The following is a 23,711-nucleotide window of genomic DNA, read 5'->3' on the forward strand; positions in this document are numbered from 1 at the left end:
AGACTTTCATGCACACCCACTTTACGCAATATTCGCAGGGAGTATTTTTGCCTTCTAACCTCGTCTTTCTTAGAACATCTTCTGAAGGCGGCCAAGTTTGACATTTTAAAAGAATATGTTGCAATCTCTCTATCTTAATGTTATTTACAATACATTTGTTAATCATCTGCAGTTTCTTTCTTGGTATTTTGTACACAGTAGGGAAAAAAGGAAGCTCTTATTTTTGTGTTGGAATACAAACCAAAAGTATTCACTCCTAAACTTTTCTCATTGTGACACTTTATGTTCAGGATCTCTCTAGGAACAACACAAGTAGAGAATAATTGTAGAGTGGATTTTTTGTTGAAAATCAAAAACCCATTTATAGAACCTCTTTTTGTTGCAACACAGTGAACCCCCTAGATCCATCTTCCCATCAGCTCAGACCAACATCTATGTCCCTGCTCAAGAAAAGCAGTCCCACAAGATGTTATCACCACCATGTTTAACAATGAAAATGATGTCCTGAATGACTTTGCCACACATGGAGCAAAACTGTAGTTTTGGTTTTATCTGAACAGAGCACACGTTTGCTGCTGTTATTTAAACAGGATTTCTTCTGCCTTTTCTTTCACCCATCTTGTGTGGAGTGCACTGCTAATGGTTGCCATGTCAACACATCCTCCCTCCTCAGCTGTGGATTGGTGCAGCTCCTCCATTGTTTTCACAGGCCTCTTTGCTGCTTCTTGGATTGTTTCCTTTGCCTGACCCTTGAAATTAAACAGCTGACAACCGATTCCACTAATTTTATGTTGGAAGAAAATGTTAGAAAATTATGCGTACCGATTTTCAGATTTGTAATTCCCTAAAAATTTAAATCTATGTACGATTGATTTTTCTTCCACTTAACAAATACGCACAACTTTGTTTCAATCTGTCATTTTAAATTGACAGATTTAAAATGACAGATTAAATCTAATTTAATCTGTACATTGTATAATGTTACACAATTAAGTTCCCAGAAACAAAAAAGTGGAAAAAAAAAGAAAATTGGTGTAAACACTTTTGCAAGGCACAGGTGTTTATAGTTGTGCCTTGTATATTTTCAAGTCATCGTTGATCAATGAGAGCTCTTGCATGGTTGAACTCCTTCTTCAGTTTCCATCCCAGCCAGTTAAAATTCTTTGCAGATTCTGGGGTGGGATGAAATCGCAACAGAACAAGTTATATTTCTGCTCTTCTTTTTCATGCTCCCCTGGACAGCTTCCCATATCAAAGAGCCTCAAATATTGTCAGCTGACAATATTTTTGAGACATTTTTGTTGTTGCAGAAAAGTCAAGTTTTTATGCATTTTATTGGTAAACAACAATTCACAATAGATACAAAATTTCATTGTAACAATATATTAGATACAAACCCTGCCTCTTGAGCTCAGGTGTCTTTCTATTAGTGGCTTGCAATGTAACAGCTTCTTAAATGAACATATTACTGGGAGTGTTCACACAACAACACAGCATATTAATCTGCAGCATCCCAGCAAGTCAGTGTAAAATAAGGTTTCATCATTCCGTCCAGTCCGGGCGTCTGATAATGAGCGTCTCAACTGCGTTCTGGCTATCTTTTGGCCGCTGGCGAGTACAAGTAAATGGCACTGTAGGTGGAAAGAACCTCCCCGGAGTTAGTCGAGGCCAGCTGGCCTTCGGTCCTCAACAGACTGACACGGTCTCCTTTCCTCAGTGGTAGAATCAGACTGAAGGACACGGTTCCTCCGCAGGCGCAGTTAGCACCGTCCGAGGCCCTGGTTGAGCTCCTGAGTCTGTGTACACTGCGATTTGAAACGGAGAGCACTGCATCTATCCAGTCGCCCTGCTTTGCAGTCAGCAAGCCTGAAATCGAGTATCGGCCCCTGTGCGGAACAGTAAAAACTCCTGTAGACAGAAAAAAAGATGTAATATTAGAGTGATCCTCCAGTACTTCCAGTGTTAAACTCACTGAATAATCATCAACATGCTGTTATGTGTTGTGGATGAACCCTGTATAAAGACCAGCACATCTCAACACTTTAAACATTCGCTGTAAATAAAGACAAGCTAACCTTCTGTCTTACTGTTTGACACTAAAACAGGATAAATTGTTCCTGTTTTGGGTTAGCTGGGATTGGAATAGAATACATAAATGGTTATTGTCTCTCATTGTGGAATCATGAGGTCTGCAAATTTTTACATGTTGTTCTGGGGTTTCTTTTGACCCCTTGGATGAGTCATTGATTTGTTCTTGGACTAACTTGGGTAGGGCGGACATTTCTGAGAAGGTTCACCTCAGTTTGGGGATAATGGCTCTTGCTGTGGTTGTCTGGAGTTCCAAAATGTTAGCAAAAGCTTGCAACCCTGTCGTAACCAGTAGACACTATTGAATTAGGTCCTCTGTTTCTGAATTTCTTTTGGCCTGAGCATTATCTTTTGCTTTTTAAGATGTCTTTGTGCCGATACTGTTAAATTAATGATCTTTGAAGTTGTTGTAACATGACAAAGTTAGAAAATGTTCAAGAGGCATCAAGACTTTTCCGAGACATTGAAGATGTGACAGTTTTTCTTTCTGATATTTTTACAAGAATTTAATGTTTGATTTATGAACAACCAAAAATCCTGAGGTGAAAGTGGACATGGGTTTGTACCTGTTTGGGGGTTGTAGTGTCCTCCATCGTTGACTAGCACCTTGTTAAAGAGAACGATGGCAACATCATCACTGAAGGTTGGGCTCTGTGTGAGGCCGGCGGAGAAGGAGAACTGGTCTGCAGAGATACTGCTGTTCACTGAATCTCGATCAGGAAGAGTGACACAGGCTTACATATTGCTACATAAACCTCATCATAAACTTATAACAAGTACAATATCAGGGATCAATATTAAACTCTGAAAACAAATGCAATATATATATATATATATATATATATATATATATATATATATATATATATATATATATATATATATATATATACAGTACAGACCAAAAGTTTGGACACACCTTTTAATTCAATGAGTTTCCTTTATTTTCATGACTATTGACATTGTAGATTCACACTGAAGGCATCAAAACTATGAATAACACATGTGGAAATATGCACTAAACAAAAAAGTGTAAAACAACTGAAAATACCCCTTATGTTCTAGTTTCTTCAAAGTAGCAACCTTTTGCTGTGATTACTGCTTTGCACACACTCTGCATTTTCTTGATGAGCTTCAAGAGGTAGTCACCTGAAATGGTTTTCACTTCATAGGTGTGCCCTGTCAGGTTAATAAGTGGGATTTCTTGCCTTATAAATAGTCATGAAAATAAAGAAAACCCACTGTATAAGAAGGTGTGTCCAAACTTTTGGTCTGTACTATATATATATATATATATATATATATATATACAGTATATATTAAATAGAAAGGTAGTTTGAGGAAAGATTACCTGGCGATTCTGATATATGTGGATTCACCGGGCTCAAATGCGCTTTTGGTGTTACTGTAGCTACAAAGTAAGACATTGTGGTCAAAATGTTATCTTAAGTGCAGAAAACTTGAAAACGGGCATTTTTATTTTCATTAATGCTTTATTTATATTTCTTCTCTCTTCAGCATCAATGTAAAGTTCAATTGCACAGCAAGCTGAGAATGATCTGCAATAATAATTTAAATAAAATCAGTTATCAGAGCCAGTTTAAAACTTTGTACCGGGTGCCTGCATACAACTTAAAATCTTTCACAATCTGCCCACACCTTCTTGAGAAAAACACATCCAGTTCCCACTCCCTCGCACTTCCAGGCTACAAATTATTCACAGCTTTGTTCCAGCTATTTTTTTATTTATTTTTTGCTTTGGTGTAAAAGAAAAGCTGCAGATGCATGCACTGTGACAGCTACCGTACCTCCTTGACTGGCTGGCTTAGGCTCGGAAGGCATAGACTGCAGAGGAGGATAGCCTGGAAGAGACAGATGACAAACACATTATGTTTTATCATCAACTGAAGACAGAGATGAGTTAGGGTGCTTCTGCCAGAAGTAGTTTGGTTTTATGTCTAAATATCATGCCAGAGATGGTAGAAAAAGTAAAACAACATTCACAAGACTTGCAAAATATCCATACCTGGTACATATTTTGTCACTTTACAATTATGGACCTTAATGCTATTTCATCTGGGTTTTACATCACAAACCAATTCAAAGTAATTCAAATAAAGTTAAAAATTGAGTCTCTGTGTAATGCAGAAAACTGTGTGACGACAAACTACCACTGCACATGATCCTGAATACAGTACCTTCACTATGGAGTAGGGTAGTGGCTACATTATGCTTGCTTCCATCGGCAGGAAAATGGAAAATTGCAAGAGTTCATATAAAGATGGAACTATGCTGAAGATTAACTACTAGACACAGGGCAATCCAGAAAAAAAAAGAAACCATTTTAGAAGCTGCAAAGGACTTGAGACAGAGGTCAACTGGAAGCTGAACCACTGAACCAGAGCTACAGTGAAATGTTAGATAAAAGTCTATTCAAGAGTTAGATTGATCAACAATCTTAAAACTTTATGTTCACTGACGATGTACATCCAATCTGACTGAGCTTGAGCTATTTGCAAAGATAAATGGCTAAAACAGCATACCGCAAACAATTTGCAGCTGTAATTACGGCAGAATTCCAGCAGCTCTTTGACGTCCGGGTATACAAATGCATGCTACACATTTCAGTTTTATTTGTAGAAAATGTTGCAACTCAATCCTTTCTTCCTTTCAATCATGTCAGTTCCCAATAAAAAGCAGTAAAGTGTATGACTGTATTGTAACAAAATGTGAAAATGTTAAAGAGGTGTGGAAACATGTCAAATATTCTAATTTCTACCTTTGGATTCTCTGTTTCAGACTTTTGATAATCAATTTTTAGCAGTTTTCCATGTTTTCTAACCTGTGGGGTGAAGTTAGGAAAGAATGTTAATTAAAATTAAAACATATGTAATGTCTAAAAATAAAATTCTTAAGTTTGCTGAGTTTCTAATCCTGGTGAGTTTTATCTAAAAAATGAATAAAGATGTTTTATTATTTTAACTATGTTGAATATTAACTCTGTAGAATCTAGAAGAACAATCCTCGCCCCCAAATAAACATAAAACTACAAGTAAAACACAAGAAATGTTATTTCTGAAAATAAGTTTTGTCTCTTGGGTTAAGATTTTGAAGCTCACTGGCAGCACATGACTCGATCTCCCACACGATAAGGTACGATTATAACTGATGTAGGCTGTTCTCCACGCTTTACTGCCAAACAAGATAAAGGTGAGAACAAAGCCTTTGTCTTATTTTTGTTTCCTTTGTTATTTAAACTTTGTCCATGCAACGCATTTACAATGCATTAATTAACTCCAGAGCAAAGTCTGTTTCCTTTTGTTGTCTGCTATTTTATTGGATTTGGCCTGCACTGACATGCCCTGGACAAGCTGTAAGAACAATTAATGGGGATGACAGAACGTCCAATGCAAATTTATAACGTTATGTAATTTATAGCCTTGTTATGTGTTATGCATGTCAGGCTCAGAAGAAATAAACAAACCCCATGTAACTGAACTTGAGAGTAAAGCCTGTGGATGGAGTAGAAGATCAAATTCACATTTAAAACAGAGGCTTTTACTTATTATTTGGTAGGTTTTTAATCATGTACACTTATGCTAGATTTAGATTTTTTTTTCCTATGCACCTTATTCCTACCTAAAGCTTAAAAAACTATAATCTAAAATGAACTTGCCTGTTCTTTTACATACCTTCTTTACCCTACATGTAATACAAGCATTCATTTTACCAGATGTACTAATAAAGAGGATCAAACAGAACATTTAAGATTAGTTACTACTCTTTATGAAGTCAAACAAAAAGTAACAATAGTTGACAAATAGTGAAATGGTGTGATGATGCTTTATTTAGAAAAATGTAATATGTTTATGCCAATATTTAGATTTCTACCGACATGTGAAAATACAGCTTATTGTATTTTCACACAGTAAGCTGTATTTACTGTGTGAAATATAGTAAATAAAACGGTAAATAAAACAATCCAGAAAGTAAAACAGATTGTTCAACTCACCTTTTCACATGCAATGACATGAGCCAAGCAGAAACCACTAATCAGTGACTCCAGAAGTGGCCATTTAGCATCTTATTTTATTATGTGAGTGAGTTTGGTGGTTGGTAAGGCGTAGGAGGTTGGTTGCAACTTTGTGAATTACGACTTGATGCGTTGAGGCAGCATGCAACTGCATTAAGTTGCATGCTGCCTCATGCAACGTAATGCAGACCTTCTGTCTACACAAACAAAGATTCATTCACCTCAGTGTACTGACTGCTTAATGTGACTCAAAATATCTGGGTTGTGCAAAATATATTCCTAACAATTCACCTGATATTTATTTGACCAAATTGTGGCACTGATAGATTGTGTTCAAACCATCTAAGCTTCAGCCCGAAATGGTCAGGTGATCATTAAAAAAAATAAACAACACAGTAATAGTCACAATAAGCCGAACTTTAACCCCAGCAGAGCTCACCTGGTGCTCCAGCAAACCCTTGGACAGGTTTGCTCAATGAGTCCTCAGCTCCTCTGCGCACATTGAGTCGTCGGATGTATCCCGGAGGTCCGGCCTCTCCTGTTTCCACCACAGGCCTTACAGGAACCAGAGGCAGCGTCGGCAAACGGGGATGCTGGGGATTCAATGGCTGGTTTGGTTTACTGATCCTGATTGCATGTTTGTTGCCCTGTGTAGGCTGGTTGGAGCCCGAGGACGGTGGAGGAATGATGACGGGGAAGTGGATTTGTTTGATTTGGGCTCTTCTCTGAGATGTATCAGGCAAAGAAGAGGGGCGATCTGGTCTCAGTGTCATCCCTTGGAGAACAAAAGAGCAGAAAATGTAAAGTTCACTTGTACTTTCACTTGAACAGAAAGCATTTCCCTACAAACCAGTACAAAGGCAGATGTACAAAATAGGAATCCTTCAGTATCTCCCTGGACATGTCTCCTGTCCTATGAATCTTCAAATAAAAAGTTTGTATTTAGTTGACATACTGAGTTTTACCTATCACTGCACCTCTCAGTCACATTACCCTTCATGAAAGCAGGCACTGAAAAGGGTTCTAAGCAAGGAGGTTCATGTGAAGAAGGAGACAACATCACTGCCTCCTGGATCTCCTGAAGGAATAGGACATCACAAAAGTGTCGTCTGAAGTGAAAGCAAGCAGTGAGTGTCCTGAGGACAAATATTCTGAATATCTCTTTACTGATCCAGCTGTTTCTAATAGCTAGAGGTCAGAGAGACTTTTCTCTCAATGCAGTTACAATAAATTGTTCTGTTTGATGCTTTTTGCAGAAAACTAGGGAGTGATGTTGATTATATTGAGAATAGATAAAGTAATGGCATTCAGTGAACTAGAAATATTAAAATATCACACATCAGCCAAGCTTTACTGTTTCTTACATGGAATATAACAATGGCTTCAGCATGGAGGAAATATTATTGCATAGCTGGAGTCACAAAGGCCACTTTCTACATCGCATCACATGCTTCTGGTAATCAGCAGTCTGCTGACACAGAAACCATCTGATAGTCAGCTTACGCAAGTAATTCATTTGTGTTGATAACAGGACAAAGAAAAACTAACAAATCTTATGGCTAAAAGAGCATCGTACTTCAGTACCAAATACTTCTGTCAAATGTCTGCTTAAACTTTTCGACCATCAAATATTTTTTTATCATCAGACAGAGATAACCTAACAAAATACAAAAAACAAACAGCAAACACTTTAAAGGATTAATTAATTTACTTGGAAAGAAGCTTTCCAACTAATGTAGCCTGAAATGAAAATGTATTTTGCCTATTATAACTACTTGTGTCAGTTATAATAGGCAGTATTATAACTGCCAGTAGCAGCTGCCATGAGGAAGTTGCCATTAGTGGGAATGAGCCTTTTACATCTCTGCAGATAAATGTCGGCCCACTCTTCTTTGAAGAATACTTTTAAAACATTTTGACATGCCCCACAGAAGTTGATTAAACTTAAGGTTAGATCCACAAAAAGTATAATGTGACGTCTTTAAAGCAGCCAATAACAGATAGAAATCCCTAAAGCATTTAGGTGTTCTTCTTTTTACCCTCCCGTCAAATTACTCATGCAAATTGTCTCAATCTGTGGTTTCCAGCAGGTCAGCGTGCCCCACCGCTCTGGATCAAGCAACATGTTAAGGAGCTCAAGATGTTGACATTCACAGCTAACACCAACTCCTAAAACCTACTGCATCCAAAGCATCTGCTGGCACACTTATTCACACCCATGATAAACACATATAAACTTCATTAAAATAAGCTAATCTTTCATTGCAGTAGCATACTGTCACCTTGCAATGATTTTAGACAGATGCAAACACTTAGTCCATGTAATGAGTGGGAAAAAAATGAAAAGAATTATAAGATGATAATATGTTATAAAATGACTTCTATTACAATCCTTGGCACTGTTAACAATTCCTACAAAATAAATGTAACCAAAGTGTTATGGTAAACTTTTTGTTAATCAAAATGTTGAGAAATGTTTAACTACCAGTTGTTAATTAGTAATATTACCTAGTGCTGTTTTTTTTTTTTGTTTTACATACATTAAATCAACGATTTGAAAAAATATTTATGTAGGATTTGTTAAATTAATATATAATCACAAAAGTTATGGACAATGCATCATGACTGTAGAAAGCTGTTAGTGTAACAACAGTCAACACCGGCTGCCTTTAGCGTTCTTAATGAATGCCTTATACCGGAAATAAAAGCGTGTTTTTGCATAATCATCGTTAAAGATGAAAGCTTTTCCATCACTTGGTGTGGGCAAGAATTTTAAATTTAGAAACAGTCTCCACCATCCACGCTCTAAATCAATGAAACCTTGCAATGATACACTGTATTTGCCGAACATAGAGGGCCTTCTCCAAATAGTTCCCAGGTGGTTCTGTGTAACCAACCATCTGGCTTGAGATTAGTTTTAAATCAGTTTTGAATTTCACAGAGTGTGTCTTTGCTTTGTCTGGAACGTGTTCTGTACAAACAGACCCAAATGTGCTTTTTGGGGCTTTAGAAACTTCTCCTGCTCAGTTTTACTGTAGTTGATCATTCACTGCAGTCAAGCTCAAATAAATTTAGTAAAAAAGCAGACAAAACAGCCAATTATTTTAAATAACAGATTAAGTTCCAGTGCCTTGCAAAAGTACCGCTGTCACTGTTTCACAATTTGTCATATTGCAACCACAAGATTCTGTGTTTAATAGGATTTTTTTTTTAGATAGACCAACACAAACAGTGTATGATTGTGAAAGGGAAATAAATTTATATGTGGTCTTCAAATTTAAATTGTTTTTTAGAATTATAATTTTAAAAAGTGTGCTCTGCATTCATGTTTAGCCCACTTTTCTTCGATACCCCAAAAGTCATTTTAAGTCAAATACAAAGTAGGCTCCAACTAGGTGTACTTTTGTTCTCATTATATATTCAGCTATTCTGTGAAAGCTTAACATGTTAGAATATTAATGAGGAAAGAACATCATGAGAACCAGGGAAAGAAATTACCAACATTCAAAAATTATAAAGACAAAACCATCCAGCTAAACTGACTCCTTGGCCCTGAGAGCATTAATCAAAGATGCAACTAGCTCCTCCAAACCAGCTTTGGAGGAGCTGTTTAGAGTCACCGCTCTTGAGGCCTGTCAGTTATGCACTTAAATTCAACTTTGACCTATATGTAAGTGTGGCATAAATTACACCTTTGGCAAAAACAAAAAAAAAAAAAAAAATCCTACAAGTTCCATTTAAAGTTAGCCAAAAGTTATGTAGGAAATATAGCAAACAGGGAATATACTCTAGTTAGCGAAGACAAAACATGTACATTTTGGAGTGTGAAAAATTCCATTTTTGTGTATTTTTGAAAGCTATCATTATACATAACAGGGAATGTGGTATTTCCATTGTAACACAACATGATTATAGAATAATACAGTCAGACTGGAGTAAGTGTGAGGTTTGTTTGAGGTCATGGGAGGATGGATAGGGCTAAATACAGGCTAATTCTGAAAGAAAATCTGTTAGATGCCAAATAGTTGAGACTTGGGCACAGGTTCACCTTTCAACAGGACAAAAAAAAAAACATGTCATGGTTCAGAATAAAACATGTGTATGTGCTAGAAAGGCCCCTGGTAAGGCCCAGACCTAGATACAATTGAAAATTGATGTTAGCAGACGCTCTCAATCATATGTGCAAAGCCGGTAGAAACAAGACTTGTAGCTGTAACTGCAATAAAACGTGATACTAAATGCTGAGTCAAGGGGGCTGGATTCACATGTACATAAGACTTTTCACTTAAGTTGTTATAGATTTAAATTGAGGCTATAGATAAAGAAATCTTTTTCATAGCATTTTAGATATTTGTCATTTTGGGCCCTTATGTGTAAAGGATCATCTCACTAAATAAATATTTGTGTCAAATTCTGTAGATTTTTCCCTTCCTCTTTCAGATATGTTAAAATAAATCAAACGGTAACAGGTAATTTCATTGTAAATTGAGCCAGAGATCAGTCGTAGAGTATCTAAGACTATGTTATATTGCAGCCTGCCAGGTTCTCTTTTACTACCAAATAAAAAATCATCAACTGCCAATAAATTCTCCCCTCTTCCCTCAAATGTTACCACAAACTACTCAGAAGCCACATGTATAATCAGAAATAAATTAAGCTCAGCAATCATGTTGCTCTGAGATAATCAGAAATCTCTTCCTCATTTCCTCCCCGTGCCTCCTTCAGAATACCGACTGCCAGAGTGCATATTTCCCATGAGCTCTCAGTCTGTTTTTTTCTCGCTGAGGGGGCAACCGCAGAGTTAGAAAAAAAAAGAGAAAAAAAAAACTCACACAGAGAGAGAGGCACAACAGTTTCAAATACATAGAAAAGCATCCACAGAACCAGATGTTAACATTCAGGGGCGAGACAGGGCAGGGGGGAGATGGATGGTTTCGTCACTTGCGCCTCCTCAGAATTAGGTGGCAGCTTGTGAGTGTGGAGCAGTGCGTAAAAGCAACAAGAACTATTGCATTAGATAGACTGATCGCGCAATGGAAAACGGTCTCGAGGGTCTGGCCATAGAGCAGGGCGTGGTGCTTACAGAAATACAATGCGGCATCACTCACAGTCCGGAATGCGTGTTTCTATTTCTTATTCTAATTTCTCGCTGTGCACATGGACGTAATTTCATCCTCCACCCCTTGTTTTCCAGCAATGTCACTAATGACGGCAAGCTTTAATTGTGTACTGTCTCCTATGGTGTGTGTGTTTCTCCTCTGAAGACTTCCAGATGGGCTCCTGGGTCAGAAATGGAAACACCTCACCTCTCAGCTTTAGATACCTCACCAGGGAAACACTTGCTGTCAAAGAGCTCCTCAAAATTCTGGTAGTGCCTAAATATATACAGGGCAGGCGTGTGTGTATGTGTGTGTGTCATAGGGGGGTTGTCAAATACAATTTTCCATTCTTTCCCAACAGACACCCTTTGACTTCAAAGAGGCTTTTATGTCTTGTGCTTCTTGTACTTCCTCATCACAGCAGACACATAATCTTTTTGCCTGTCTGTCCAATAAAAAGCAAGAGTGATCAATTGCTAAGCATTGATCCATGAAATCAAAGCCTTTATTTTATCCCTGCTTTTCTTTTTGGGTTACTGATGGCCTCCTCTGTCAATATACTCTTACAGCACAAAGTGGAGGGAGAGGAGAAAGAGAAGTCCTCTAGTGCTGCTGGAAGGACAAATTGAAAAGAAAGAGTTCAGACAGAGACTGGTGAGACAGTAAAGAGAGACCCAAAGAAAGAGATAAGTGCTTTTAAAAAAAAAGCTGATTGAGGATCAAACAAGTACAAAAAGGTTGATTCTTCACTTTGTAAAACTAGAGAAACTGACTAAAATGCATAAAACATACTTGAATAGTATGTTTTATACTATTCAAGTATAAAACATACTATTGTTTTATACTATTGTTTCCGAAATAATGTTTCGGATTATTTCAGATACCTTCAATGTTTAAATATTTACTGTGCCTTGCAAAATTATGTTTACTTTAACATAGTTTTATGTTAAGAGTAAACATAAAATTTAAATTTTGTTAGAGTAAAATTTACTCTAACAAATCTAAACAAAATGCAGTTGATATGTGCTTTGATATAATATTCACAAATGCTCCCTATTTAATGTAAATGAGATTTTGTTATTTTACGAAGAATGACCTAAAGAAATTGTAGCTGTACAATAATGATAAAAACAACATTAAATATAATTGGAACAAAAAGAGGACAAATTATTGAGTGAAACAGATAATTACACTCTATGATTTTTGTCTGATTTCTTAAAAATAAATAATTTATCGTTTTTTCTTTCAGTTCACAATTAAGAATTAGGCTCTACTGTGAGTAAGGCTATCGCATAAAATCCCAAGTACCAATCTTCCAATTTCCCAAAATCTCAATCCTTTTGATTTTAGTGGTTGTAAAGTTACAAAATGCTGTACCACTTAATGGATGTGGACACTTTTGCAAAGCACTGTAAATACAGAAAGAGCCCCTTTTGGTAAACCTCAAGGAAGAGGAAAACACTAAAAGACTCAAGTTGTCAGGGCAGAATTAAACATCTGCAGCTGCAGCAGTGCCAACATTTTGCAACTTAAGTCACAGAATTTCATCCAGCAGTCACACTGTGACAGAGCAAGGCTATTCTCGTTAATCTTTTAGTTATGTGTTACAACGCTTCAACTGTTCTAAACCTCCTCGAGGTCGTCATATGACTGCGTGGAGAACATGAGCTCAAATACTGAGAGGAAACCAACACCACACCCTGAGAGCTGGGAAATTTTGTGGATATTTTATCTCTGTTCAAACTTTGTCCTTTCCAAGCTTGAGGAAACCACTGAGTTTTGAACCACACATTGCATTGCACTGTTTTTCGAACAAGAAACAGATAATTACACTCAAAGGACTTGTGTAAGTTTTATTTTCTTAGGTATGTTAAGAAATAGTGCCAGAGGTTAGGTATCAACATAGCTACTATGTTGTGGCCTGATACTCCAGAATTGCCCAAGGCATGGTAAACAAGTTCAGAAGGTGAAATTTTTTTTCACTTTTTCAAAATTCAGGATGCTGCCCAAAGAACAATACTAGTACTAATGCGGCAAAGTATGATTTTAGTGTTTGATTAAAACGCCACTGTAACATACTATTAACACAAAAGTTAAAACAAAAACATTTAAAAGAACAGCCAATTATTCCAACTGTTGACCAAAGTAACATGCTGATTTTAGATGTTTTGAACAGCATTGTCTTATTTACTAAAGAAAAAAAATATTTTGATCACCTGTTAAAGAGGCTGTTAAAGTTTATTTATTGTGCATAATATAATATATTTTGTTCTACTTTTAACAAATGAGCACTGGAAGTAAAACAAGTCGATATTAGTTGGTAAATTAGTTGACTATGTGCTCTGGTAGAAAGCTTAGAGTTATCTGCTTAACAACTTGAAAACTGTGTTTCCAATATGACTTTGGTATGTATTGAATATGCACATGCAGGCATTAATGGTGGACAGATGTCACTTAGTTGTGTTGTGGTTTTTAGGTGGATTTAAGTCATTATTAGGATTAAAGCTGTGTTTCCAATATAACTTTGGTATGTGTTGAATATGCACATACAGGCATTAGTGGTGGACATATGTCACTTAGTTGTTTTGTGGTATTAAGTGAATTTATGTCATGAGGATTAAAGGGTGCAAATTTTTATGCTGGACTATGCCACGTTCAGAGAGATTACTAGGCTCCATTTTTAGGTTTTTAAAACAGCATTTTTGATGCTATGGAAAGGATCACTGGGTGTAACACCATGGAGTGTCTCCTGCCGCCCAGCTACAGGCAGAGTTGGTTGTTTGCTAGAAAATAATAGAGGCTTATTTTTTTTACATTTTCATGACTGTGACTGGTTCTATCCTTTACATAAATCGGGGTGTGAACAAGAGACCAAAAAACAAAACACACCCTCTTCCCTGCATAAACTTTCCACTTGGTGGGAGCCAAGAAATTGCCATAAACTTGAAAGGGTGAAACCCGAAAGGTTGGAAAGATCTGCTACAGATGGAGGTAAAGCAATGAGGATTTACTGGTATTGGGTCAGGTTTACACTCACCACATTCAAATTGGGAATGCATAAAACCAGCTGAAGCAACGGAAGACAGTTGATGCCAAAGTAGAAGGTGCCATCATTTTGTCACCATTAATGAGAACAAATATGGCAGCAAATATTTAAGCACTGTTTAATTTGTAACAAAGTTCTGACACCAACATAACAATCAGTTGCTTTTGATGTCTGTTTGAGATGCAGGACACAGTTTTTTTTTTTTTTTAAAATATCACTTTTAAGAAGCTTTGAAAGTTTAGGCAATATCTGACACCTACTGTTCCTTTTTTGGATATACTCATCTGTTACAATGTTTGTTAAAATATATTTTTTAAAACTCTATAGTTTACTTTTTATTTTAATGACAGTGCTCTGACCTGTAACCAGTCACGCTGCATATATAATACAAAATATTATTTTTCTACTATAAAGCTTTTATGTCATAAATAGAAAAAGAAAATTGTAGTCAGCTTCCTTACACTGAAATAATTCAAATATAGTGCAGGGTTTGTTAACATTGGGTAAAAATATCTTATCCATGTCATTTCAGCATATTACACGCAGTTGTGTGGCCACAACCAGTTACCAGGCAACAAGTTGACATAAAGTTGCTGTTAATTTATCTTAGAGCTCCAGAGGTCAGAGGTTTGCTACATTTAGACAGAGCAGAGCCTCTGTTTGCCAATCATTTAGCTAATTTAAGATGGTCTACTACTGCAGTGTCAGACAGGTTATGTTGTGTCAAATGCAAACATTCAGCTATAAGCATAGTTTTAGCCAATCACACTGAGAACAAGAATGGAAAAAATCTTCAAATTATTTTAATGTGTGATGTGATCCTTGGTCTCTGAGTCAGTCTGTTCAGTAATGTTCTCTAAGAAACTTCTAAAAGCCCTTCACTAATAAGGCAATTGGATTTATTTGAGAGTATTATAGGAAAGGAATCTGAATACAAATGCCCACCACACTTTACTTTTTCCGTTTTAGAAAAAAAGATGTACCATTTTACTTCCATTTTAACATTATGAACTACTAAAATATTTTTTGGAGGGGTATTCCTTAAAGAAAAGCTGAGAAAAAGGTTCAAGCTGTGTGAATACGTTTGCCACTGTTACTTAAGAATATGACCTAGAAGGAGCTGTTCTTGTTTGACCTCTCACAGTTAATCAGATGAATTGTGGAGTTTGGATCAAATATCTCGGAAAGCTGCAGAGGTTATGAAATCAAATCAGTTTCAGAAGCCATCTGTAGCTGGCAAAAACTAGAAAGGAATATAAACCTCATTAATGCTACCTTTACACTACAAACATTCATCCATCTGCCACACTTCTTTTCCTCAGCTCACCATCAAGTTATTGTTGTGACCGATGGTGTAATAAAGGGAGGCACCGATGATAGGGGCCCCAGTTGTGACATCACATCTCAGGGTAATTCAAGCATCTGGTCCTGGGCGTGGAGCCCTGCTTCTCCCCATTCTCTTAAGACTGACTTCAGCAGTGAGTGAGTCAGGGCTCTTAATGAGGACCAGATTCCACGCATCAGACTGAGATCACCCTACGAGAATCTCTGGAGGTTGGTATGTGGGAATGTGTTAGGAGAAAAAGAGCAGGAAGGGAGGTTTAATGTATGTTTGTATGTACTGGAAGAATCAGAACTGAGGTTAAGGTCTAAAGTACTGTGGTATGAGTAAAAAAAAACCTTCATCATGGTGAAAAAAAGAAACCCTGCCATTGAAGAGATAGCGAGGATAGAGCAGTCTGCTTGTGCACTTAGACTGTAGCAGGAAGGGAAAAATCAATAGTAGTGAAAACTACATCCTTCTATTCATCTACCTCTTTTCCTATAATAAAACAAATGAATTCAACCCAACACAAGTCACAGGAAGTCGGGCCTCTCCTTTATGCTGTCAGGACATATTGAATGACACAGTCGAGGCGAACACAGGAGGCCCAATGAACTCACGCCCTCCCACTATGGGAAATACCCTGCAGCCATTCACGAGATCTGATCATTTCCTTCTCCAGTGCTGCATTTAAACCAAGTAAAGCAGAATGCATTACATGGAGGATTATCTTGAGGAAAGATTTGAGCTTACACAGATGTTAATCACACTTAATAAATCTAAATGCTGGATGTAAGAGAGAAAGCTGAAAAAGACTGCTATTCTAGATAAAACTGTTCATTTTATTTGATTCATTTCTGGCTTGGCTGCACTAATGGGAGTGTTTACTGTGCACTTGCTTGTTAATGTTTGTTCAAGAGACAAAAATGGGCCATAATCTCAAGCCAATTACTGTCATCATATCATATCATATTAACTGGCTAATGAGCCAAACATACCATGTGTAATATTTTTACTGCCAGTAGTAGATAAATACATAGGTTTTGATCATTTTAACTATTTTAGTAAGGTCATTTTACACAGATACAAATGTTATTTAGTTCCTAAATGATTATATTGTTAAAGCTGTGGTATGCATTTTGCATAAAATGTCCCTCTTTATATCCAGGAGGCATATTGTTGTCTACGCATAGCTCGTATAGCTCTATGGTGACAATAAGTTAAATCTTCTTTCTCTCTGTTAGTACTATAAAAATGATGTAAATCTGTCTTCATAATTAACAATGTGCTTTTTAAAAAACGGATCTGAAAAAAGCTTTTGTTTATTTAAGAGTTCAATGTGGAATTTCTCAAAACTACAAAGAGTCCAAATTATATAGAGTTAAATATTTACACATATCTCCACTAATACTTGGATAAATGTTGCTTGGGAAGTTACAGAGAAACCACATGGCCTAGTTTTGACTACGTATTTGTCCACTGTTCTTATCAGAACTGGCAGAGCTTATTTAAAGTGGCTGGCATGTTTGCAGGGACAAACATACCAATTTTAAAGCAGAGTTTTTCAACCCTGGGCCTCAAGGCACACTGACCTGTGTGTTTTAGATGTTTCCCTGCTTCAACACACCCCATTCAGATGACAGCAACTCAGCAAAAGCCTGTTAATCAGCCATCAATTGTACTCACGTGTGTTGGAGCAAGGAAATGCCTAAAACATGCATGGCAGTGTGCCTTGAGAACCAAGATTAAAAAACACTGCTTTAAAGCATTGTTCATAAATGTCCAACAGGGTTAAGGTCAGAGCCAATATTAGATAAAGATTAGATAAAAAGTACTATTAGTCTGCTTTATTCATTATAAATCTGGTTTTTATGGTGTGTTTGGAATCAATGTCTTTGAATCCCTCCAACCCAAGTGCTCAGATAAGCAAAGATTTATTGGGATGTTCACGGACAACTACCATGAACTACCAAAGCTCAGTACTGCAGCAATGTTGTTGGCAATACAAGAAAGACTCTCAATTATAAGGCATCAAATTAAGAAGTCCAAGTTGTTTTAAGTCATGTTTGACATACACAGCACTTTTTTACCAACTGAAGGAAACATAGCTGCTTGATTGTGCTATAAAATGGCTCATATTATGATAAGCATGGACCATAGTTACCCACAAATACCAGGAGTCCACTGTATTTAAAGTATTCACTGTCTTAGGTCTATGGTTGGCCCTACCTGTAACACCAAAATCACCCATTCATTGTTCATACTGCTTATCCTTGTAGGATTGTAAAGACCACTATCTGAAGTGACTGAATATAGTGGTCAGAGGCACTATATTGATGGTAACCTTGAGAGGTCCTAACAGTCATCTGTTTTGTATGCTGAACATGCAAACTTCATACAAAAAGACCTCAGGCAACAGTATTGCCAATACAACTGTTCCACTGTGTGACCCAACCCATATATAGAGATACATTTACATTTAACATTTTTTCAAAATATATACCAATCAATCAACCAACTATACATAGCTTATTGACATAATATCAATAAATCATACCACCTTACTAAACTTTCACAAAGATCATTTTGATTGGCATTAAAATTGATATATTGAACTTTTTTGTCAGAATTCCTTTTAAAAAAATCCTAAATAATACCAGTGATGCTATCAAAAAGACTTCTTACCTGGCTCTTTAGCAGCAACATCCTTCAAAACATGCTTAGTTATCATGGACATCTGTGCCTGGAGTTTCCGCAAGGAATTCGACAGTGAGGTGATCTCTGCTCCGTGATTTCCACAAGTTACGTTCATCCTTTGGACACAGTTCTGCAGGCCCCCAACATGTTGCTCCAGTCCATTTTTCAATTCTCTGATGTTAAGAGAAACTCCATCCAACCTTCCACAAATATTTTCGAGGCGGCTCACACGTCCACCTATTGCTGAGATCCCATCAGTATTTTGCCTACAATTGTTCAGTTCAGAAGATACCTGTGTGTTAAGTGTATCAAGTCTGTTTTTCAGCTCTTGTATCTGGCGGCTGGTGCCATCAACAGAAGCTAAGTTGGGCTGTAATGGCATTCCACGGCCAGTTACTTCTGCATTACAGCACGTTGAGCTTATATGTTGGATATCCTGCTTAGATTTACTCATGGAGTCAGTTAACCCAGTAACTGCACCAGCCAAAGCAAGAACATTATCCTGGAGATTTATCAGTCCCTTTTGGAAATCCTCTGTGGTCTTTACTTGTCTCTCATTTCCAACTGGCTGTCTTATAAAAAGATTCTCCAGTTGTTTGAGCTTCTGTGTGTTAGAACTTACATCTGTGCGAAGAACATCCAAATCATTGCTGTAACGATTCAGGTCAGTCACAATGTTTTCTACACGACCGGGCATGAATGCAATCCTACCTTGATCAGTTGTAATTTTAGAGCCTGAACATCCAGCAGAGCACAAGTCTTCAACAGCCTTAACTTTCTGATTCAACCCCTTCAGAAGGAGTTTGTTATTGTTGATCTCTGTCTCTAGGGCAGCCGTCGAGTCGCCAGACACTCTTGGGAAGGAGTTGTTGCTCATTTCCACCAGGATGTTTGTGAACTGGTCCTCAGCTGTGATCAGGCGCTGATCCAGCAATTGCCGGAGTGCTTCCACTTCATCTGCAATTATCCGTGTTAGCTTATCTTCAATGTAGAAACAATGAGTTTCTGCATTTTGTTCAGTAATATTCACACGTGCCTCCAGTTCTTGAATTAGTACACCTAAATCGCCAATTTCCTGAAGGGATGATAAGTGACCTAGTTCATTGTCAAAACGGACATTAAGGATTCGATGAGCCTCTGCTATGCGATCAATTTCGCGCCATATGTCTTTATGGTCGCTGTAGTCCTTCTTTTCAGATGGTTCTGTCTGTCTTGAAGTCTGCACAGGCCCATCTGAAGCAGCCATGTTCAAACGTATTGTTCGGATCTCTTTTCTCAGGTCAGCCTCTTTGCTCTCCAGAAGCTTGCTCAACTTCACACCAACTTGGTCGTGGCTATCTTCACAAGTCTTTTGCACTGCCGAGATCTTGTCATTACAAAGGTTCTGTAACTTGACCATTTGTTCCTCTACATTCTCGTCCAGCTCCTTCTTCAGTTTTTCAATTTTTCCATCAACATAGGTTTGTATGCCTTCAAAATCAGCTATGGCTGGAGTCTGAGACTGAGAGGCATCCATTAAGACACGTATCTGCCCCTCATGACTTAATGTGATTCCCCTTAGATCTTCCAAAGCTTCATCCTTGTTTCGCAGAGCATTGTCAATATCATCTAAGCGAGCTTCAATTTTCTCAAGGGTTTTCTCTCCACCAATCCCTCCCCTGGTTGCCTGATGCCCGTCTATTACCACTGGAGTTTCCTCTGCATTGCTGCTAGTTTCTGGAGGACGCATGTTGTTCAGGAGTGTCTCTAGCATCTTTTTTGTGTCGTCCTGAAGGTCTGTGCGGAGGTTGGTGGCTAATCCTGTTAAAGTGGATTGAAGATCCAAGACCGTCTGGGAGAGACGCTGAACTTCACGTTCGAGAAAACGCACCTTATCCGTGACGCCATGTTGAGTCTCATAATGTGGAGTCTCCCTCCTCTCGGCCCCTATAATCAGCCGACATGTTATAAAAATATAATCAATCAAAAAGTGCATCATTGCCTATGTTCTCTATAAAAAATATCAATAAATTAACATATTTCTTGAGTTTTCTTTTTCAAGGTGGAACAGAAAATAAATTTCTTACTCTGTGTGTGTCTGGGTGAGTATCCAGGATTTGGTTGGAGGGACGATGCTCCCTGCACTGTTTGCCGATCTGTGGGTGGCTTTAAATCCTTACAGTTGGGACCTCTGTACTCAGGACAGCATTTCCACTCTAACTGAGTAACTGTTTTGATAGCAATCTTGTACGTGGGTCTAAACACTGTTTGGTATCTGTAATGCAAAGGGAAATCATAAACATGTTTAGCATTTTGAGATGTCAACATCAAAATGAGACTATCTGCATTTTCTTTAGTAAAAAATTGTTGGGTGCATTTGATTTGTTGGAGCTTGAAACTGGGAATGAAACCAGACCCGAATTCTAAGTGCAAACCAGAAAACCCAGTGGGTTTTACTAACTGTTTTGGTGCTAACTACCAGCTAGTAATGTAGCTTGCATTACCACTGGTAATGCAAGCTACATATTTAGAAACAAAATGTATTTAGAAACAAAAGATACACACATACAGTTAAGCCCAAAATTGTTTGGCCAAATCTTTACATTTCTCAAACATGTTTCTTTTGACTGAAAGTAATATCAGCTGTATGAAGCAGTATAGTCACAGTCCCAATCTGAATTTGAATTTAACTGTCAATCAGTTGATAGCGCTAAATATAAAGTAGATGGCAAAGAGGCATTCAAACCTTAGAGAGTTTAAACTTAGCATAAAAAATAAGTAATCAAAATACAAGTGGAGAAATACAAATAGCCAAAACTCAAAATTTATATTTATTTTTACATGATTCTGTTGTCTTTTGAAACCTGCTTGTCGCATTTTATATTAGAAATAAACATTCTAGTTTATGGAAGTTTTTATAGAATCTGGTGAAACAGGTGAATTATAATCCAACTTTATCTAAGCGGCTAATAAATAGATTATACCTATAACCTTCACTCCATTTTACATGCGTGGCTATACGCAACTGAGTTATACGAGCCCTCGACGTCCAACTTCTCCATTCAGAATCCTGAATTCAAGGGGAGTCCTTGACATTTCCAAATGGAAACTTAGACTTATGAGTACAAATAGAACTCCTTCCCATGTTAAGGATATTTTGCAATTCAAATTATGAAAATTGTTGCTGTTATTAATTTTCCTGGAAACATTTATCCCCTATGTGTCCCCTGCATTTTGTATTTGTTGAAAAAATACCTTTTCCAGGCCAAACAAATGTTCCCAAGTAAAATATTGGATGATATCACTTCTCTGCAGGCTGGGGTCATGTCACGTAAGAACATCTGGAAAAATCATGTTTGAAAAAATTCTTCATCTCCTCCCAACACTTACTTATAAGAATGTTCTAGGTAGCAGAAAAAAATGAAAACCTGTGCGGCAACATCAATTCATAGTTCATCCCTGATCTTCAATGTGAAGTCAAATATCATTTTAGCTGAAGATAAATTGAATCTCTCTTGCTACTTTGCGCAGACACTTGCGGCCCAGTGACTTAACAGCGATCAGCTTCCAGGAAACATTTCCACATCACAGGGCTTCGCTGCATCTCTTTATGTAAGTGGACCACAAACCTAAACCACAGACTGCACGTGCTTTGAACTGAAAATGATTCACAGAACATCCTATCCTTATGTTGTGACACAATATCTTCCAGAAAATCATCTCAACTATTGCTTGCGTTTACTGGTAGAGATTATTTTATCTCCAACACCATGAACAGTGGTATTTATTGAGTTGTACATAAAAGTCTTGTATCACAGTATTGTCGATTTAAATTAATTATTGTTCTGAAATTATGATGTATTTACTGGGAATTAGGATTTGCATTTCAAACCACAGGAATAAACTGTGTGCCCTTTTACAAATGAAAATGAAAGCGATCCCTCTATAGTACACAAAAAAGATTATTAAAGACATTGAGTCTAACTTGTGATTTTGTCACTAATCTGTATCTACGAAAGCTAGCTACATCCCCCACATGTCTTCTTGCATTCTTAGTTGGGCTTTGTTGGGGGGGAGGGATGTCATGCATGCTTGGTTTTATCAACTTACTTTGTTGTTTGTTGTTTGGTTTTTACTCAGCAAATGTTAATATTTCTACCTCTAGCTGATTTTCAACTAAGCATTTTGCTTCCAATGTTCCTTATATATCTAAAAAACAACATTCACTCTCAACCCCCATTTCCCTGCTCCCTGGATGCTCACGTCACTTGTTGCTGGCAATCGGGCTGGTAGGCCGGGCAGGGGGCCACCACAGGCTCCTGGAAGCTCGCCCCATTCCCCTGCACCACGCAACTCACGTTCCTCTGCACCACATAGGCGCACCAGTTCCTGTGAATGGAGGTATACAGAAGTTAGAGATACTGCATAAAGAAAGCAACTTAATTAGTACCACATGTGTAAGGTATTTCTACTAAAAGGTCCCTCCCCTTAAGCTATTTATCATGAATGTGTTATTTATTCTACTTAATATATCACTAAACGTTTACTCTCTTGCTGATGAGATACAGGAGTAATCTGCGACATTCCAGCGTTTATCTAGCTCTTATCGCCTATTTTGAAACAGTGGAGCCACATTTAGGAGCAGCCTGATAAAACTGCAGTGAAAGACAACAGTTTAAAACGTAAGAGGCAGAAAAAATTCACAGACCTGGTGTCAGTCAGAAATTTGAAACTTATCGCATTTTTATTGGCTTGGAGCTACGCAGAAAATTAACACATTTTTTCTTTAAACCCCCATTATATGATATGTTTCAAATAGACTAGGTAGCTTAACACATTCGTCTTAAAAGCATAGAAAAACACGCCACTCACCTATTTCTGTGTCTGTGGACCGCTCCAGTGTGCGCAGACCCGTGGAATAAGTCATAATAAGACGGGGACCCAAAGGTGAAGTGAAAGTTTAGGATCAGGGTAAAAACAGTCCACCGCCAGTCCATTTCTTGGTGCCTATTTTTCTTATTTAACAAACGTGCTAACATATGCATTTTTGCTTAAAAATAAACTAGGCGATACCCTGTCATCATTGTGCTCTACGCGGCCAAAACCTAAAGTTGCATTGCAGCTGAACTCCAAAAAGTGAACTTTGGGGAAGTCCGCAGTCACTGCAACTCTGTGGGAGTGACGTTCACGGACTACACCCTCCTCCAAAGAAACGCACCCAGATTTCTCTGACACTTTTAATACTTTGCTTGGCTTTAATTACGTTACTCTTTTAAGTCGTGGGCTGATTGTTTTAGGGGACACCATTCGCTGCCACCTCGGAGACAGTTATCAGCCAATAACTCACACCTCACTGATGAATAACATGGTAATGTGCTTAGGAGTTGAAAGAGGTGCGTGTTCTGCTGGTGCTAATGATATTCATAGCCAGGGATAACAGTAGTA

The 23,711-nt window shown here is 37.6% G+C and overlaps 1 protein-coding gene across 4 annotated transcripts; it reads right to left on the minus strand.

Annotated features, from left to right (window-relative positions):
- Nucleotides 1–1,315: 1,315 nt before the first annotated feature.
- Nucleotides 1,316–23,416, minus strand: emilin2a (elastin microfibril interfacer 2a). 4 transcript variants are annotated; one of them, XM_032565526.1, is made up of 9 exons: nucleotides 23,139–23,416; nucleotides 22,530–22,655; nucleotides 20,354–20,541; nucleotides 18,276–20,213; nucleotides 6,561–6,896; nucleotides 3,897–3,950; nucleotides 3,440–3,499; nucleotides 2,655–2,771; nucleotides 1,316–1,908 (listed from the first exon to the last, which is right to left on the minus strand). In XM_032565526.1, exons 1-9 carry the CDS (start codon nucleotides 23,309–23,311, stop codon nucleotides 1,595–1,597), a joined length of 3,306 nt encoding a protein of 1,101 aa, XP_032421417.1. In that variant the 5' UTR covers nucleotides 23,312–23,416; the 3' UTR covers nucleotides 1,316–1,594. The 4 variants fall into 4 exon arrangements, with proteins under 4 accessions (XP_032421417.1, XP_032421416.1, XP_032421418.1 ...); XM_032565525.1 differs by having other exon boundaries at nucleotides 2,655–2,798; XM_032565527.1 differs by lacking the exon at nucleotides 3,440–3,499 and having other exon boundaries at nucleotides 2,655–2,798.
- Nucleotides 23,417–23,711: the final 295 nt, after the last annotated feature.

The sequence above is a fragment of the Xiphophorus hellerii genome, chromosome 6 (assembly GCF_003331165.1).
Source record: "Xiphophorus hellerii strain 12219 chromosome 6, Xiphophorus_hellerii-4.1, whole genome shotgun sequence".
In the NCBI taxonomy this organism is placed as follows: domain Eukaryota; kingdom Metazoa; phylum Chordata; class Actinopteri; order Cyprinodontiformes; family Poeciliidae; genus Xiphophorus; species Xiphophorus hellerii.

Bases quoted from the DNA above. Each gene is read 5' to 3' on its own strand.
- emilin2a (XM_032565525.1), bottom strand. From the start codon at position 23,311: ATGCATATGTTAGCACGTTTGTTAAATAAGAAAAATAGGCACCAAGAA. The intron at 22,656-23,138 runs GTGAGTGGCGTG...CTCCATTCACAG, and splicing joins GTCCACAGACACAGAAATAG to GAACTGGTGCGCCTATGTGG. The intron at 3,500-3,896 runs GTACGGTAGCTG...CTTACTTTGTAG, and splicing joins TAAGCCAGCCAGTCAAGGAG to CTACAGTAACACCAAAAGCG.